Here is a 19112-nt window from a genome sequence, read left to right as displayed (position 1 = left end):
GATATATGTCAGTTTATTATTAAAGCAATATACAAATTAAAACCATGATTGATTTCTCATTATCATTGTTAGATCAAAGTAATAAAATTTTCTATTAAACTAACTGTAGTATTTTTTTTTTTTTATGACGCAGCAGCCAAAACTTATTAAGAAACCACAACTGCCATTGTCAAAATTAAGTATAAAAAAAAAGAAATTACATGAAACAGATTTTTTTGGTATTGTATTGATTTAAAAAAAAAAAAAAAACACATTTAAGTTATAACATTCAAAGATTTTTTTTTTTTTTTTTTTTTTTTTAAGTAATTAATACTTTTGTTTAGGAAGAATGCATTAAATTGATCAAAAGTGCCAGTAATTTATAATAATGTTGCAAAAGATTTCTATTTCAAATAAATGCTGTTCTTTTAAACTTTATATTCATCTAAAAACACTAAAAAATAGCACAAAAAATATTAAGCAACATAACTGTTTTCAACGCCAACTACTGGGGGATCAGGGTAGCGCAGGACACATTACACAGACTTTTCCTGTATCTTCTTGCAGAGAATAACAATAATAATTTGTTACATTTATATAGCGCTTTTCTGGGTACTCAAAGCGCTTTACATGGAAGGGGGAGTCTCCTCAACCACCACCAATGTGTAGGATCCACCTGGAGAAGCCAGTGAGTGAGATTAAGGTCCTAAACTTTAAACTGAACGAGTGGAGCTCACATGGTTATGCAGTTGAATGGTGTATTCAGGGGTCTTAGTGCACCACAATATCCATGCAGCTCAATACCAGAGTGGCTGGTCAACCTCATGTGCTCATTGAGTTGGATCAGCATATCAGTTTGTTCTGGAGAGCAAGTGTATGTGGGTTGTTTTTTTTGTTTTTTTTTTGTGGGCAGCAAACTGGTTATTTCCTAGCCTCTCAGTATAACCTTCACACTCATACTTCATGAGTTCTGGTTTGGCTGTGGTGTCACTGCACTTCTCAGAACACATGGTGACACAAGAAGCTTAAGTTTGCCATGGAGACCAATAGAAGAGGTGGTGAATGATAAAAGATCACAGGAAGAGTTGAAACGGGCACAAACCCATTTTGACAAGCAAATACTCTACCTGTTGTTTTTCAAAGGCTTATTTCTCTGTACGTCGTGGTCATTACCATGTGGTGAAGCTGTGTTGGCTTCGCTGTAATATTTTTGGACCTGAGATCAGGATAGAGAAGGTTTCAGTGGTGAAGTTTGACTCTTTTCTACCAGAACTGTGCAAATACACTTCAGAATGACCTCTAAAACCACGCACAGCAGCATGAAAAAGAGCTGCCTTTCCTATCAAAATATTGCAAAATAAGTGTTTTATTCACACTCACCTTTTTTGTTAAGTTAACATGATTTATTATACCACATCTTGGTACCTCTTGCTTTTTCTGTTTCCCATCCCAAGTTGAACTGAACATGCAATTTCGTGGCTGCTTGTATGACCTGAAGAAGTCAATAGGTGGGCTTAAAGGAACAACCTGTATGACTTTTCCATGCAATTACAATGAACTGAAATCCAAGTCTTTTGAAAATGATCGCTTTATATAATGAACAAATTAACTTTAGGCTTTTATTCACATATAAACATTGATCAATGCACATATAGAGAGCGCATAGAATATGGTAAACAGAAGCTCAACTTGCTGAAGTATAACCGATAAGGTTTGTTCTAGCATTAAATGCATCATATATAGCTATCACCTCTGAAGACTTGTTTTTGGATATATTTTTTTTTTTTTTACTTTTTAATAGAATGAATAGCACAGTCTTCAGAATTTCTCCTTATCCTTTTTTGAACAACATAAATGTAAGTAAAATTACAGAATTTTTGAGAACTAATCCTTTAATAGCCCACCAGGATCTTTTCTATTGTCCCATTTGATGCCTCTGTATCAGATCTGATGATAAGACCCAGATTGCCTTCAGGGAAGGGACTGAATGGAGACTGTCAGCAGGACAGAGCATCTTATCTGCAAAAGGCTGTGTTACTACTCATGTGGGCACAGTGCGTGTGTATGTGTTTGTGTTTTGGATGTCGCTGAGGAATCTAAGACCACACCGTCTGCCTCTCCTGCTGCCACCACCTCACAAAGCACTGAGATGAGATAGCCATATACACAGCATCGTCTCTGATCGCAACGTCTGTGGCACGTTTGGCTTATCTGAGCTCTGATAGCAAGACGCTAAGAGGCAGATTTGATGGGCTGTATCTGAGCCCTGATGGTCCTCAGGCTTTGCTGCTCTTATCAGCTCTTGGATGCCTACGTGTGGAGAGGGACCCCACTCTTGCCCTGAGGAAAAGAGCCACTTTAAGAGTTTGGAGAAGTCACAGAGCTCATCTCTACATCTCCATACTCAGACATGCTGGCTTACAGCTTTAGAGATCAGCGTCAGCTGGACTCCCTGTGTGTCGAACGTCACCCCTCCATGACCTCTTACAGCCCAACATATACCAGGACTCTCTCTTTGCTCTTTTAGTGTAGAAAATATTTATATTAGGGATATCGCAATGTTTTTGTGTGTGTGTGTGTATATACAAATATATAACCGTGAATTCTTTTCTGAAACTGAATTCTTTTACACCACTCATTTGTGTGTAAATGAACATATGGTGGATGTCATCCAGAGGCCCTAGTTGCCTTGTTTGCGTTGTGGCCACTTTTAAAGTGAAACGACAATAACATTCCGTGCTTTGTGCTGCATTGTGCAACAATTGCTGTTGGAGCGAAGGAGAGCATGAGAATGTCATTGTTGGCTCTAAGGCACTCAATTTTTTTTTATTTGGAGAACCAAACTGCTATTTTATCTATGTATAGCTTTTATTTGTTAGGTTCATTTAGATGAAAACCTCTTGAAGATGATCGAAAACCCTGGAAGCCTTCAGAAATAAATCGAACAGTAAACATACAATTATGTTCTCAATTTGTCATCCGTGATGTGTAATGAAACGTCTTAAATCTCAAGGCAAAGAACATTTGATAAAAAGGGAAGGAAAAAAACAGGGATTACTCATGCAGATGGATGTTCTTCATTTTAACAAACCTAATTTATTGATTCACTATTGTAATTTTGTTTGCAGTCATGTGAGTGAATCTCTGACAGACATAGGCAGACAGACCTCTGTCTCCATAAGCCACAGTTCTGCGGTTGAAGAACATTCCATTGCATTTATATGGCCTGATCAAAGACTTTATTGACACGTTTGTTTGTAAGTTCTCTGCAGGAACTTTTTTTAGGGATAGGAATGCCAAGTGAATGAAAGTCTGTGGTTGAAATAGCTACAGCTCCTTGGTTAGAAATTCCCTCATTGCTGCCAACATTGAGGCCAAGCTGGACCAAAATGAACATGAGTATGAATTTATTTATTTGTGTTTGGCCTAAGATGAACTTTAGCCATATAATCAAGCAAGTATCTCCATCGAATCAGCTCATAAACAGTAGCGTGAGAGAAAGAAATGATTGCTGAATCAGGCAAAATGGCTGAAAGTTTTGTTTCAGCATATTTCTGAAGACTTCCTGCTTTGGGCCACAATGTAAATTGAAATGAGACAGCAGGCCATATGTGGATTCCAGTCGATTTGAGGCACAAACGCACAGCCACACATAAACACAGATGGTTATCGCTCTACCATCCTTCCGTTCTGAGGGATGTTTTTACGAGATAAGATTAATTTAAAATGATTGAAGAGGCCTCTATTTATCCAGTCTTACTGCCTATGAGGTGGGTTGAACATATTTGGTGCTTGTAATCTTTGGCTTTGTTAAATACACGGACATCCAAACGACGTCACCTTTGGTGTCTGTGAATAACTCCAATCATTAAATCAAAAGTTAATTTGCGAAGATTCGATGAGCTGCTTGTTTAGGCACACCCGCATCGTCTGAGAACTTCATTCAGTAAGGAAACTCCAACTCCCTAACATCCTCAGGGAGGGATTCCTTCCTTTGTAGGAACACAATGCATTCGGAGTGAGGAGAGAGCTGTTCAGGAAAGCAGACATGACCTTGTACACACCTTCACTTGGAAGCTCAAAGCTCAAGATGGCTATTGTTTGTTTTGTCTAACAGATCGTAATGGGCCTGTGTGTTTATCTGTTAATGTCTGTGAGTAAGGGTGTTTTCAGAGATTTCTGTTGTCTGCTGTGGTTTCGAACATAATGGAAGTTTTCCTTCTCGTGTGGTGATTGATGATTAAAGGAGGGTGATGAGTACAGGGTCCTTGACTGACCCAGTTTGAAGGGTTTCAGGACTGATGGGCCGCCGGAGCGTCTTCAACAGTTTGTCCTCCTGACCCCCATCCTCCCCTTGTCTTTATAACCCTCAGTTAATTTGTTTTCTTACCCTAATAAGCCTTCCTGTTCCCAGAAAGCAAACTCTATAAGGGGTCCTTGGATTTAGGTGACTAGATAAAGAGAGACCACATCCCTAGTTTGTGTTTTTTTTGTTTTTTTTTCAGTGTCAGTTTTTTCAGTTAAATTTTTCTTTTTCTCATTCTCTGCTCAACCCCTCAATTACTCTATTTCTCTTCACCTGCCTTTGGTTTTCTCTCATTTCTCTACCTTTTTTATATGTCTCAGCTGTTTTGTAATATAAACACAAGTTCTACAAATGTTACCATTGTTTAAATTGCTTTCCATCTCTTTTTCTTTAGTTCTACCTGCAGTCTCGGTTCACGTGGCGAGGAGCCCGTCTCCTAAGGCCCCTCCTCCAGTTCACCTTGCTAATGATGGCCTTCTACACCGGCTTATCACGTGTCTCTGATCACAAGCACCACCCCACTGATGTCTTGGCTGGCTTTGTCCAGGGAGCCCTGGTGGCCTACTGCATAGTGAGTACATATTTGTATTTCATTCATTAGATATGCTTCAGGTTTCCAAATAAGGTTTAGTATCTTTTTAGGAGACCAGAGTCTGTTGTGGAGTCAATCTTGAATTTGTCTTTTTTGGTCGAGTATACCAATCTGGAAATGTCCTACTTTATGACATTTGATAACCACTGGCCTTGATCTTCTTGTCTTCACAACATCTGGATTTTTTAATCAAATTGGTGAACAAGCAATTTTACACAGTGTTAACACCAGAAGAACTAATTAAACTTTCCTTTCGTAAATGTGCTGGCAATTATCAGCCCGACAAGTTTGACATTATAGCATTTTTTCCTTGTTTTTATCTGTCACTTTGAAACAGGAAAATATATTTCTTTTACTGTAAATATAGTTTGTGAGAGTCCATTATTATGTCGAACTCAACTAGAGGCAGATTTATCTGATTAAGAACCATTAAGAACAGACTTTATCTGGTGTCATCTGGTAGTGAAGACAGAAGACCATCCAGAGTTTGAGGTCAGAAGAGGATCTGGAATATCTAGAACTAGACCACAACATTCTCCAGACCCCACCCTCTTTTTCACCCCTATCCACAAAATTACTCATCCATCACAGTGAAGCATAAACTTTTTCTTACTAATGCAGAGCATATTGCCTCAATTGCACCATTACCAGCTCCCAAATGAAAGGGGAGTGGGGAGTTGGGGGTGGGGGGGGGTGGTGGAGTTTGTGGAAAAAGGAATTTTACACTTCATAATTGTGGCACGTCACACTCGTTAGTGCCAACTTTCCCTCCAGTAAGCAAAGCTTGACGTTGCTGGATTTACTGGATTGTGTTTGGGAAAATTGAGTCTGCTGAACTGACTGTTCTCTATAGGAGAAATTACAAGTTAATTAGTTATTTTGAGAAACAGGATGTTTTCTGTATCGTAAAGGGGGTGGCGAAAATAATTGAGGCCCACAAGTTTGGGTGGGGTTAGGGGTTGTTGGGTGGGCAAGAGACCAGGACCTCTTCCCCCAGATATCACCCCATCTTAATTATTACAACAACTGAGGGAAAAATATCTAAATTGTTAGTGTTGGAATTTAAATATTAAGTTGTGTTTCTCATACATCAAAATACAATTCCCAGAATGTCCTAGGAGTGTCTTTCTTCAGTTTAATTGGTTGTGACAGAGCACAGTTTTTATGGTACACAGATGTTGGCCAAACATCTTTCTACTGGTACATGAACCTCCAAAACATTTAATCGTAAGTCCTTGAATTTGCCGAACCTGTGTGGTTCACTTTTCAGTTGGCTCTAGTCTTTATTTATTGGCATTTCAATTTTTCCAAGAGTAGTTTTAGGTATTTGCCAAGCCTTTAATAACCTCATTAAGAAGAACATATTTAGTGAAACAGTCTTGTTTTGCTTGAATTAACTATCAGCTTCTGATGGACATCTTTGTGCTCATCAGGATCAAGGTGTAGGATACAGTCTTTGAAACCTGGAGAAATTTCTTCCCAGTGTGGAAAAACTAAAAAATAGCAGATAAGTTAAAATAGAAGAGAACAGAAATTAGATCCTTTTCACTACAGATCAAGGCGCCTATGTACTTGTTTTTAATGAGCCTACATTTGGAATCTGTTCTGCTCCCCATCTGTGAACGCTTTAGAGGCCCAATTAGATTATCTCTAATAACCAAAGCTCAGATGGAGCCTATAGAGGTAAAGTAAGGTACATGTCTTTAGAAGAAAAACGGGCACATGGTAACATGCCAAAGTTATGTCCCCATACATTACGGATTGGTTTTTCACCGTGAGCTGCAGTGTACCTTATTCAAACTTCTCAGCTAGTAGTCTCCGACAGTTCATGGTTGGGAGGTGAAACATTTATTTTAAACTTGACTATAGGTGCTGATTACTGCTTAAGGGGGTTGTGTTTAAAGACGTTTAAAGGTTGTAAGTGCTCTGGGTTGTTATCCAACTGGCTGGCTTCAAAGAAAAGGTGGAAAGTTACAGGTCTTGCTGAGTTATGGCCGTATTGCAAAAACTGATTACAGACTTGCCGCATGTTGCATACTAAAGAGGATCAGGTCGCAAGGTGCTGTTAGACTGTGATGCCCACAGATAACTGATCTCAAAACAGCAATTAATGTCAGTCTGCCTTCAAGCAGCACAATGCTAACTAGGCCATCAGTTTCGTTTAATCTTCTAAAATTCCAATTCGTTATACTCAGGCCTGGTTTGTATCAGAGATTTTGGCAAGATTCACCGTTACGATCGCTGAAGTCAAGCAGCTTGGCATATAGCTGTGATACTTAACTAAAAGAACCCTTGAGATTCAGACTTCAGAAACCACTTTTTCCTTCTTTGTCTTTTGGACTGTTGACTGCGGCCACATCCTCCAGGTCTTCCTGTTGGAGAGTGGCGTGAGCTGTTTGTTCATGTCATCAAACATGGCCCACTTTCTAAGCTGCTGACATGGATGGAGAGAGTGTGAGAGGTTGGCTGCTTGTAAGGCTCGGTTGCAGAGGTGTTTCCTGCAGGACTAGACAAGGGTGGAAACAGCTGGAGGCCAGCGCTCAAACAGCCTTTTCCTCTTTCCACTCTCTCTCCATATCCACAGCACCCTTTGAGTTTCCTCACCACAACAGATCCTGGTCAATGGTATCCCACCATTCCTCAAGAGCACAGAGGGTCATGTTCAATATTCTGGAGTCCAATTCCTCCTACAATAATAGTCCATAGCTAAGTTCTTCTGGTCTGGCTTGGGTGGCAAGATGGTTGTCCTGATATCCTATCACTCTCTCCCATATGTCAGGCCTGAGCTTCACTCTTCTTTATTTTTTTCTCCATTGGCCGCCACAGCACTCTTGTAGCCATGGTAACGGAGACCATCTCAAACCGAAAATAGTGTGGTTGTGTGTAAGAAGAATGGAAATTTTAACAGTGTTATTAAACCTTACTAATGTTACGCAGGAGAGCGAGCAGCCAAAACACAACTTGGTCTCCACAATTATTATGCAGATGTGGCTCAGTGCCTGAAGCTACAATTTAAGACACATGCATAACATAAGCAACACACGCTCACACATAATCATGTGCTGTGTTTGGCGCTTTTAGGATCAGGCACACCCAAACCAATGGAGGACCACACATAAGTGTACACACCCATGACATCTATGAACCTGTTCACAGTTAAGTTGAATCCCATAAAGCCATCAGTGAAAAGCGACAGAAGTTCAGTGAGGTTCATTTGAGACTAGATTGGATTGGTGATTAGCCCTGGGATCCAAAATAAGTGTATACATTGTTGATGTTTTGACTCTGTGGAAAATTTTGGATGGTGGCAAATTGTTTGCTGTCATTTCCTGTCTGATTAAGTGAATGTCTGTGAGAGTGCCGGGGTGGAGCAGTTAGCTTGCCATGTAGATGATGTCAAACCACTTTAATAAAATATAATACAGAGACGGAGACTAAAATAGTACATTAGGCAACTTGACGCCCTAGTGGTTTCACATGTTACACTTTTTAAAGAGAAAGTGTCACAGAAAACACGATTTTGATACACCTGGGCTTGCCGGCAAGCACAGCAGATTCCACCATAGCCGTTGCCTGTTGCATAGCGTGTACGTGAATGTGGGGGAGGCATCAAGATGGGGTCGTGTTTGTTTTGTTTATTTCATCTATCAACAGTGTTTACCAGAAATTGATTACATCACCTCAAAGGTGAATTTTAATTCTTCCTTTAGATGCAGTTAGTGTTACCGCAATAAGGTCAACGCACATCCACAGGCTTAGACAAACAAGAAAAACCGCTTCCTGGTGCTGACTGAGCATTTGAGCACAATGGAGTGAGTTTGCTGTGGAAGAACACTTTCAGACAGAGGGCTGTAACACAGGAAGCACTCACCCCGTGACACAGGTTCATTTGCTGCCTGTGATTATTGTGAGAGATGACTTGTTGTCATGTTGGACAGTACCGCTGAATGCCAGATTGCAGCTGATGGCAAATGTGATAACACATAATTACATACAATCTAATACAATCTAAAACCAAATTGTATTAGTCTTACTCGCATACAGTGGCTGCAAAAAGTATTTGACACTTATAATGTTCATTGTAAAAAAAAAAAAATCGTGTAACAAATTGGCATAAAAAATGCAGCTATGGTTTCCAGAAATTCAATGTAAAAGTATACAGTGACATTTTTCAGGTATTAAAGGATTGCTTATTCATACCTGAATATTTTACAACTTGAACATTTTACTTAAAAATGTACTGATAACCAACATAATAATAAAACAGATGGTAAAATAGGTGTTCATCGTAAGTGTCCTGCCCGTAAATCGTGGCCAGTACTCATATATAGACGGTTCAGAGTCATGCACACAAAGACTAATGAACAACAACAAAAAACATAAATGAGTAGAAAAAAGTATTTATATAGAATATGTGATGCCACGCTGGGAATGCCCTTTTATTGTTCATAGTTTTTACTTACAAAACCATACATTTGTAAAATGGCATATAACGTGAAATTTTAGCATTTTCAGTTTTTCCTGTAAAAATGACAATTTTGTGCATTCATTTTGCTTATGCCCTTGCCATTTAAAAGCCCATATCAGACATCCTTCCTCTTATATTGAAATCCTTCATAATTGCAAACAAGCAGAGGTTCTAGATCCAGTTTCCTGATGTCATTCCAGTGCAATGTAAAGGTCACTCTGGAAATGTCATGATCTTTCTGGCATGCTTTTACTCATATGGGCAGAAGACCCTCACAGGAGGCCCTATAGGATTAACACATCCGCTGTAACCTTTGGATAAAGCGCTCTTTGTATGCGAGCATGGAGTCTTTCACTGAGAGGATATCTAAGAAACAGCTGCTGGAAAGATGATTCCAGAATTCTGATGGCCTCTGTAAGGCTTTCTGTTCACTTTCTATCTCTTTCCACGCACACACTTACAAACCTGTTGATAGTCACAGTTTGCGTACTCAGGCCTGTCACTCACATAACCAAATAGGAAATCCTTTTTTTCTTTTTTCTTTTTTTTTTTAACTCTGTGTGCAAGTCTATGTGTGCTTTTTCTTACCCCTTGGCATCGTCCAAGGGCAGTGCATCGCTGCGGCTGACAGCAACACCTGAAGCTGACCTCTTTTCCTGTCACACACTGGCCCCATACTCTTCACACACTCATAAAGAGCGCGTGTTTACGCATTGGCAGGCTTTCTGGAATCGGTGATTCCACGTTGCTGTGGTCCAGCTCAGCTGTTCTGCATGCTTCAGTAACATTCATGGTGTGTAGACGGCTAAATATCCCGTAGGCCTCTCCTATGCCTGCATTACTGTGAAAGCATCCCGTCTTTGGCATGGAAGGCCTGTGGCTCAGACTTGTATATTTTCAGCTCTTTGTAAATCCATTGGATGCAAGCCTAGTCTAATGCCAAGGGCACACTTCCTTTCTTCCCCTCCCCGGTTTCCTGTTTTGTCGGTGATGTCATTAGAACGCAAAGAGAGGGTTGTCGGGCATCTCTCTTTGACAACAAAGTTCTTCCCACGCCAAGTGAGACCATTAATACTGACCTCACTCCCCACTCCCTCACAGTCGAAGACTGAAACAAAGGAACTTACCTCTTTATCTTTACTACTGACTCAAGGCGTTGGCCGCTCTTATCAGTGTGTGACTCATATCCATATGTCACGGGCGATGAAATGCCAGCCTTTATATCATCTGACATTTCAAAAGCCATATTGCTCATTTGTGGCCAGTAGAACATGCAACAATGCTTCCAAAATATGTGTCTGAATAGGGGTAACTGAGATGTTTAATAATATGCTGGTTATTTAGCTCCTCTACTCCTTCTATTGCAAAGTCATCCCTTCCATCCCAAAAAAACAAACACTGTTTTCATGAACTGCTCCCTACATAACACGATAGTCCAAGTAACTAATATAGATCAAATGTAACAAAATGAAGGGGTTATAGCGATCACTAAAGGGGGAACCAAAGGAAAAAAAAAAACATATATTAGGAGGAGTATGCAGATCCCCAATATATCCACTGATAGACGCCTGCTTTCAAATGCTCCCCTGTGTCTCTGTGTAAGCACTCGGCGAGGTTTTTGAAGCGTTGATCATTATAGCCAATCACAGACACAGGTGTTGAGTGCATGAACTCAATGGCCAATCAGAGGTCTTTAAGAATCCATTCAACAACACTCAAAATGCCAGAGAGAAATGCTGGTTTTGTCATATTTTTTATATTTTTGACAACCATTTTTTGGGTGTATTACAATCACATTCTGTGGATAATGTGATTTGATTTGCATCCTTAGTTTTCTGGGAAGACTTTGGTTCTCAAATAAATGATCTAATTATCTTTTTCTTTCTCTTCTTCTAGGCCTTTTATGTATCGGACCTCTTCAAACCCAAAGCCAAGGCTGCCACTCCACCTCCCTCGCCAATCAAGAAAGAGCTCCTCCCCTCCTCTGACATCATAGAGAGGAACAACCATCACAACATGGTGTAGGAGGGAGGGAACGGGAGGATCCGTCTGTAATCTCCCCATCCCTCACCCCCTCCCCCCACCCCTGAAGAAACCAGAACAGCCACCTGTGACAGAGGAGCTATGGCCTAGCTGACACCTCCTCTCTCTCATCTGACAGTAGAATGTAGGGACAGGACAGAGACAATCCTATTGACTCTTATTATGACTTTATAAAGACCTCACTATCCTAGAGCCCAATCCGGAAGGCAAAACCGACACAAAGCTAACAAAGAAAAGTGATTTCTCCCTCGAAATATTGCGTAATTTGTTACGGAGAATGAATTCAGCTCGGGCAAACCGGCCCATTGACGAAAGTAATACACAGAAATATACGAATGTGTAAACGAGCGACAACGAAAGGAAGGAGAGAGTGAATGTGAGGCTGGTCATGTGACCAGCGGTTCTCTCTTTCCGACCGTCTCTTTCTATTGTCTCTGTGGCCTTTCAGTAACCGCATAGGACAACAAATTCCTTATTAATAGGAATGATTCGTTTTACCTGCGATGTAATTAGCACAGATATATTAACAATATAAAGAAGAATAACTTATAGCACTATATCCAAGTTCATTGTTAAATGTCACCACTCGCTATCTGAGAAGTGTAGCTTTGAGAAGCTTGATGAAGGTCTGTACACGAGATCAACACCCATCAAAGCTGATCTTGTTACCCGAACAGTGGCCTAACTGCATTTTAACGGGTTTTAAATGGAGGGTGGGTGGGTACGGGACTTTTTTTATATATAGATAAAGACTGATTTCAAATAGATTTTTATTTTAGTAAATGATTTCACGATGCCCGAACTCTGGGGGCGTGGCTGAGCCGTGCCGCCTCGCTGTCTTCTGATTGGTCAGAGCTAACGCAGGGGGCGGAGTTAGATGTTGGGGAGGATGGCGTAGAGTTGTGTCTCGCCACCACGGTCGCTGGGATTGATTCCCACTGACTGCACTGGCACATTTTTTTTTTTTTTTTTTTTTTCTGGAACTGGGAACGAGCCTCTTCCGCTGGCTGGTTTGATCTCTTTCCCTTCCGACTGCATAATCACTCAACTCTAGTTGTGTGTTTTTACCCATAATGCCACCTGTGCCCTCTGCCTGTCCTGGCAAGAGTCAAACTACCCCAAACCCTGACGGGGTTAAGGGGATGTGGGGTCCTTCAGCAGGACTCTCTGTCTCACGTTTGCGTGTTTATATGTGTCGCGTGTGTTTCTGCAGCCGGTCCTGGTGCAGTTGGCCGTTACCATGTGAAGAAACTTAAGAAAACTGTGGACTTTTTTTTTTATATATATATGCCTTTTCTTAGCCTTTGTGATCCTATCGTGATGATGTCTACTGTCCCCACTAACAGCTGTACAATAATGCCTGACTATTACAGAGAACACATCCATACAACACAACTCAAGCTCTAAATGTGTTGCACATCCCTCCCATTGTATAGTCCGTCCTATCATTTCAACAAACCGTTTTATTTCTCTCAGAAGTATATAAATAATGTATAGATCACTAAAATTAACTATGTAAGATATTATTTCTGAACGTGTTTAGATATATCCACTATGAATCTAAAAAGCAATGTGTCATGACCTGTGTTATTTACAAAGTGCTGCTTTTATGAGCATTGATTGACAGATTTTTGTATTTAGGTAACTAAAATATTGTAGATTTGTGATAGTACGTTTTTAATAAGCGCTGAATAAAACACATTCAATTGTATCAAATTCACTATTAGTATTTTTGTATTGTCTCATTTTGTACAAAAGAAATAATAGCAAAATGTTTTTTTGTTTTTTTTTTCTGCTAAATGTACTTAGCTCTAATACATGTGCTTTTAAATAAAAGCTCATTATAAACAACAAAAAAAGTGTTTGGTTTCTTATTGAGTGAAACTGAGTAAATGAGTAAAACTCATTAATTTCAAACAGAACATTGTTTCTTAATTGATTATATTTTAATATATATATATCTTTTTAAAACTGAATTTTCAGCATCATTACTCCAGTCTTCGGTGTCACATGATCTTTCAGAAATCACTCTAATATGCTGATTTGCTGCCCAAGATAGTATCAATGCACGGTTGTGCTTACTATTTTTGTAGAAACCATGATACTTTTTTCAGGATATGAAGTAAAAAAAAAAAACAGCATTTACTTTTTTTGGAGCAATGTAAAGTCATTTGATCAATTTATTGCATCCTTGCTGAATGAAAGTATACATTTCTTTTTAAAAAAAAATCTTTCTTCCTTAATGTCTTAATGAATGTTTGTTATTATTCTTGGGAACACTGTGTTATCATCAATGTGAAATTGTCCAAGTATTAAATGAGTAAATCACATTAGTTTCAGAAAGAAACATTTTATGGCGTATTGCGTGTGTTGCTTAACTGCCCGTCATAAAAAAAGTTTGAAAAAGAAGCTAAATGAATTGTCCTGGAATGAAATAATAAGATTTTAGTACCGTCAGCATGTTTCAATCAGGGCTGGGCGTTCTTGTTTTCCTAGGACTAAGAAGACTGACTTCATATTTTGGCTGTGTTGAGGAGCCATGATCATAATTTCTAATGTTAGGCTCCCTGATGGTGGCACGCTGTCATATTCTCCACTGCTATGAAGTCTTGAAACATCACCGTATAGCTGAAACATCTCTACAAATTACTCTAAAATGCAACTAACCAATCAAATTGAACGGTTTAATAAGGGAAAATGAATGCCGCCAAAGGCTGGTGCGTTGAATTGTGGGTACGTTACATCAGTGGGTTGGGTTCGGGCCAGGCTTTTGAGGTCTTTGCTGATGGATCGAGGCGATGGCACTGAGAGCTGTTCTGGTTCTGTGGTCATGTTTGGCTGAGGGAAGGGGAGCCGGGGAGGCCTGTAGGCAGAACTGATGCCAGTACCGAAAGAACACTAGGGACGTTCTGTTACTCCTACTGCCGTGAGCTTCAGCACAGGCTGTTTTTCTAAGTTGCAAAGGCTGGGCTATTTTACTGGTTTTGCACTGACATCTACACTAAGCCACCAAAACTAGTCCTGCCTCTTAAATGGGCCATCAGGTTGGAACTTTTCACCTTAATTAACCTGATTAGAAGGCCGATTATAATACAACAACGGCGTTTTGGGTCTTTGATCAATGTTTATAGGTGAATAAATTCAATCTGTAAAATCATTATATAAAGCGATTGTGTCTCTTCAGAAAATTTTGAATAAATCGCTCAATTCATATTGGAATAGTTTTATAATCTCTTTATGAACTTTTTGAAGTGTCAGAGTGGTAGTTGTGTAGCTGTCAATGGAGGAACAGAAATTTCTCAGATTTCATTAGAAATGTCTTCAAGTTCCCCTGTAGTCAATTATTGTATCCCTTTAAATTCACCTTTGATCACCAAAATGACATATTTAAAGTCCCCCTGTGGTGAAAATCAAGTCTTTAAAATTGTTTATATGTCTCTATATATGGTGTTTTTAACATGATTTTAGACAAACCAGGTACAAATTCATAAGTCAACACCATTGCTGAGTAATTTCTCCTTAAAACTGCAGTGAACCAAAGACAGTCTCAAAAGCACGGTTTGAAATCGCTGGTGTTTCTGATGCCACAAACTACCTTGTAACCAATCAGGTCAACGAGTTGATCTCTGAGCTGGTGTGAGTGGACAGAGTGGAGGCGGGGCTCATTTACATATTTATAGAACACCCTCCGCATTTAGGCTTAGAAAACCACAAATGCAGATGTAATAAAACCAGCCTCAATGCTGAGCAGAAAAACTTCAGAATTACATCCGCTGTCACTGCTTGAGTTTAATGACTATATTGGTTTGTGCAGGGTGGTTTATGTGACCTCCAGCATACAGTATGGTCTCATTATACATTACTCCTGATACAAGAAGAGCACTGTAACCAAACAGAGGAGCTGTCCAGCCAGAGCTGCTGTGGTAGGGATGGGAATCAGACCGGATCGAGGGCAGGCCCATCAGGAAGGACGTCCAGGGTCTCTGAGGGTCTTTTCACTCTACGGGCCGCCTTGAGGAGGGGCGACAGGGCTGGGCTCCGTTCTCCACTTCCTTTAGGGAAATGGAGCACATTCCTGAATCCAACCTAGAAATGCACAGGAATAATCACAAAGAGGAAAGAGAGAGAGAGAGAGAGAGAGAGAGAAAGGGAGGTGGGGGTCATCTGCACAACCAATTAAAGTTGAATGCAAAGGCCAATGGTGATGGTATACAGTAATTACATATTCAGACAAGAGGGGCATTTTAACTGAAACCTGGAGTTGTTTTTAGAGATTTTTTCCCCCCATAAAAATCAGGTTGGGGCAAGTTGTCACCAGTGTTATTCTTGTGTTATTTATATCCTAGTATTTATTTTGAATTAGCTTTTATTTTTATATTTTCAGATTTATTAGTGTCATTTTATATTTAATTGTAATTTTAGGGTCAGGGTTAGAGTTACCTTAAGTTAACAATAATAACACTGTTTTTTATAAATGTTTCAAAATAGACTTTTTTCAATGCTAAATTAACTGCATCTTTTTATTTTCCTGGACAATAATGATGAAAATATTATATTAAAAATGTTCAATACGTTTTTTTTTTTTTTTTTTTTGTTTTTTTTAGCCATGACTTTAAAGTATGTCAAATGTAAAAAAGTATATGATCAATAAATTATGACAACATATGTTTTTACATTGCTTTTTTAAATCAGTTTAATGTAATTTAAGTTGAAATGACTTAAACATCCAAGTTGATTGTACTTAAAAATGTAAGGCAGCAACTTTTTTTTAACAGTGAAATGCATAAACTAACTTTCAACATAAACCCATAACCTGAAAAACATTCACTGGAGTAAAAAGTGTAATAACAATCTTTCTAAAAGATGAAAGGGTTATTTATGGTGAGAGAAATGAGTTATTGGTGTTTGACACACAGCACAATTTTCATGGTAAATCCATTATGAATGGTGGCAGCATTTCCAGACACTAATCCACACATACACACACACACACACACACACACACACACACACACACACACACACACACACACACACACAAGCATTTACGGTTATTTTTCCCCCTCTTCTTATGAAGGCACATGTGTAGGCTGGTCTCACAGGAATTAATCAAACTCTGATTTCTAAGGGATTATCCTGCAGCTCAATTAAATTTTCTCAGATTTACAGTATTAAAACAATATCCCAGAATTTCCGGTTGGCTTTAAACATAATAAGAAAGCAATCCAAAGAACATCCTCATAATTGTCAAAGACAGGATTGGCCCACTTTAGGCTGCTCTCATTTTTGTCATAGGCTACAGAGCTATGTTGAGAATCTTACTAGGAAATTTGGTATCCTTATCAGATTTACTATTAAAATAAAACATCTGCAGATGATGAGGATCATGTTGCTCATTTGCTGTACATGACGAGAGTTATTTTGTAATTAAAGTTAAAATGTTTTGTTTTGATTTAATTAAACTTGGATTATACGGTTTATCATTACACCTGAAAATGCTCATAAAGTTTTTCTTTTCTGACTGTTTGAACTATTATGCAAGGACAAACCAGGGAAATATGTTGTATGTAATGGTTCATATCTTCAAAAAGATGTTCTATAAACATACATTGGATGTATGTTCAGGTTTAAGTGGAAACTCATGTGGTATCAGGTTGCATTTTGCACTTGGGTCTTTCACAGAATGCATTTTTGTATTCCACTGTTCTGCTTTTCCATGTTTTCCAGGTTAAACTGCTTGTTTGCGTGTCTGTACAGACTTCAGAAGGATCTCAGCATCAGAAACAAGTGGATGGTTTATTTTAATGGCATCCCGGATTGCGTCGGAGGATTGTCTTTTTTTCGGAGCATTTTGTTTCGTAAACGAGGCGCAGTGTAGCCTAATGAAGAGTTCGCAAAGAAACTTTTGTGCAAAGATGAAGCAGGGAACTGTATTGGATCTGACAGCAGTTGCATCACAAACCATAAGTACATGATTTCATAATGTTTTGTCTGTAAATGACTGTTTTATATGGATAATGTTATCAAAACATAGGCCTATCACACTCAACGCAAATAGGGAGTGGCATTGATTTTCCGATGCAATGACATTAGCCAAACGTAAGTCAAGCCTTAAAGGAGCCGCCCCTTAAAAACAGATCATTTCAGACAGAGGGTCCAAATGTAGGTTGACAAAGAATCGTTTTGCATATATCCGTGTCATGACCTCTTTATAAGAAGTTTTTAAAAAAGCATTTATGGACCTTGCTTTTTTTCCATTGCACTACACCTAGTCTTTTAAAATGCAAAGAACTTAAAGCTACACTGTGTAATTTTTTAAGTTGATTCTTAGCAAAAAACACTTTGTTCTTTCAAAATGATATGTGCTCATTAATGTGTAATTACTTCTACCAACTAATCAAGTATTCTCGTAAGCGTCGAATCTGCCATTTAGAATACATACGAGCGAGTCGCTCGAATGGCGGCTGCCATGTTGCGCCTCCATCTTGAAAATACATTAGCCAAAGAGGGACATACCTGGAAATTCAAGCTTCACCTTTCGCGTTTTTACACGCAGTGGCACCGTGACGAATGCGAGGGGGAGATTACTCGCGACTACCGACAGATTTGAAATAATACGGCCACTGTTGGAGTTAAAACGCCCTCGGAATGGGAGGGGCTAGAAAGTAATATTCAGTTGGTAGTCATAAACAATTTCACCGGTAGATGGGAGAAAATCCTACACAGTGTAGCTTTAATATGTGAACTTCCCCATTAGGTGCGGTCACCGATCACGAACTCTCATCATTTCAATAGCAATCCGCGAAATCGGATGTTGGTTATGTGTCGAAGCTTGTTTCTGCCACAGAATAAAAAATACAAAAGGTAACTGCGACTTTTTACCTCACAATTCTGACTTTCCCCCCAATTGTTTATATTTTGCAATTTTTACTTTTTCTCTCGCAGTTGCGAGTTTATATCCCACAATTATTTTTCAATTCCTCAATCAGAAAAAAGTCAGAATTGTGAGATAAAAAATGTCGCAATTACCTCATTTTTTATTCAGTGGTGTAAACAAGCTAGCCTGGTAATACCAAACTCTGCTACTTCGCTTTGCTTTGTAGACAGAGTCTGGCATGGCATAATTGAAAAGTGTTTTCTTTCTCGCGGGGGGGTGGGGGGGGGGGTGGGGGGTGGGGGGGGGGTTTGGGGGGTATGTGCTTGTCTGAAGTTTAAAATCATTGGTTACCCGTAAGCCACTCACATAACGTTTGGTTATGGCGTGTGTTATGCGCATGCTCAGCCGCATCTAACTTCCACTGTAAACACATGTATGATGCGAAAACAAAAACATTGAGAGAAATACCGGAGTGAACATGGCTGTGAACGACTTTTGCAGATTATGTGAAGTAAATCTACGCATCCACGGTACAATCAGCGTCTACGTCACGGCTCTCAGCCCGCCCTCTGTTCGTTGATTGGCCGGCTGTTTTCAGGCCGGAGGAAAACGGGGAAAATGGTCGCTATCTCAGACTGAGTACAGAAGCGAGAAGTATGAAGTCTGACATAGTCAGGCTATAAACAAGCCACAATCCTGTGAATTTGCTGCGCTGAACAACAGAAAGCGGCTTGGTTTGAAACAGACTTCTGTGTGAGTTGTCATACATCTCTATACTGACAATGGAAAATAGACCTTTTTTGAACACAAAATGTACTCCAAATTTCGTTAACGTAACAGCACCTTA

At 39.4% G+C, this 19112-nt stretch overlaps 1 protein-coding gene across 2 annotated transcripts in view; it reads left to right on the top strand.

Moving 5' to 3' along the window:
- Positions 1-11933, top strand: part of plpp3 (phospholipid phosphatase 3) — a 36916-nt gene extending 24983 nt beyond the window's left edge. For both annotated transcript variants that reach the window (XM_079889138.1, XM_079889137.1), the window contains exons 5-6: positions 4680-4856; positions 11242-11933. In XM_079889138.1, coding sequence (XP_079745264.1) covers positions 4680-4856; positions 11242-11370 — 306 coding nt within the window. In that variant the 3' untranslated portion in view covers positions 11371-11933. The remainder of the gene's footprint in view (positions 1-4679; positions 4857-11241) is intronic.
- The last annotated feature ends 7179 nt before the right edge of the window (positions 11934-19112 follow it).

Source organism: Squalius cephalus (assembly GCF_949319135.1).
Source record: "Squalius cephalus genome assembly, chromosome: 12".
NCBI classification, from domain to species: Eukaryota; Metazoa; Chordata; class Actinopteri; order Cypriniformes; family Leuciscidae; genus Squalius; species Squalius cephalus.
This window is presented reverse-complemented; position numbering and strand designations above follow the sequence as displayed.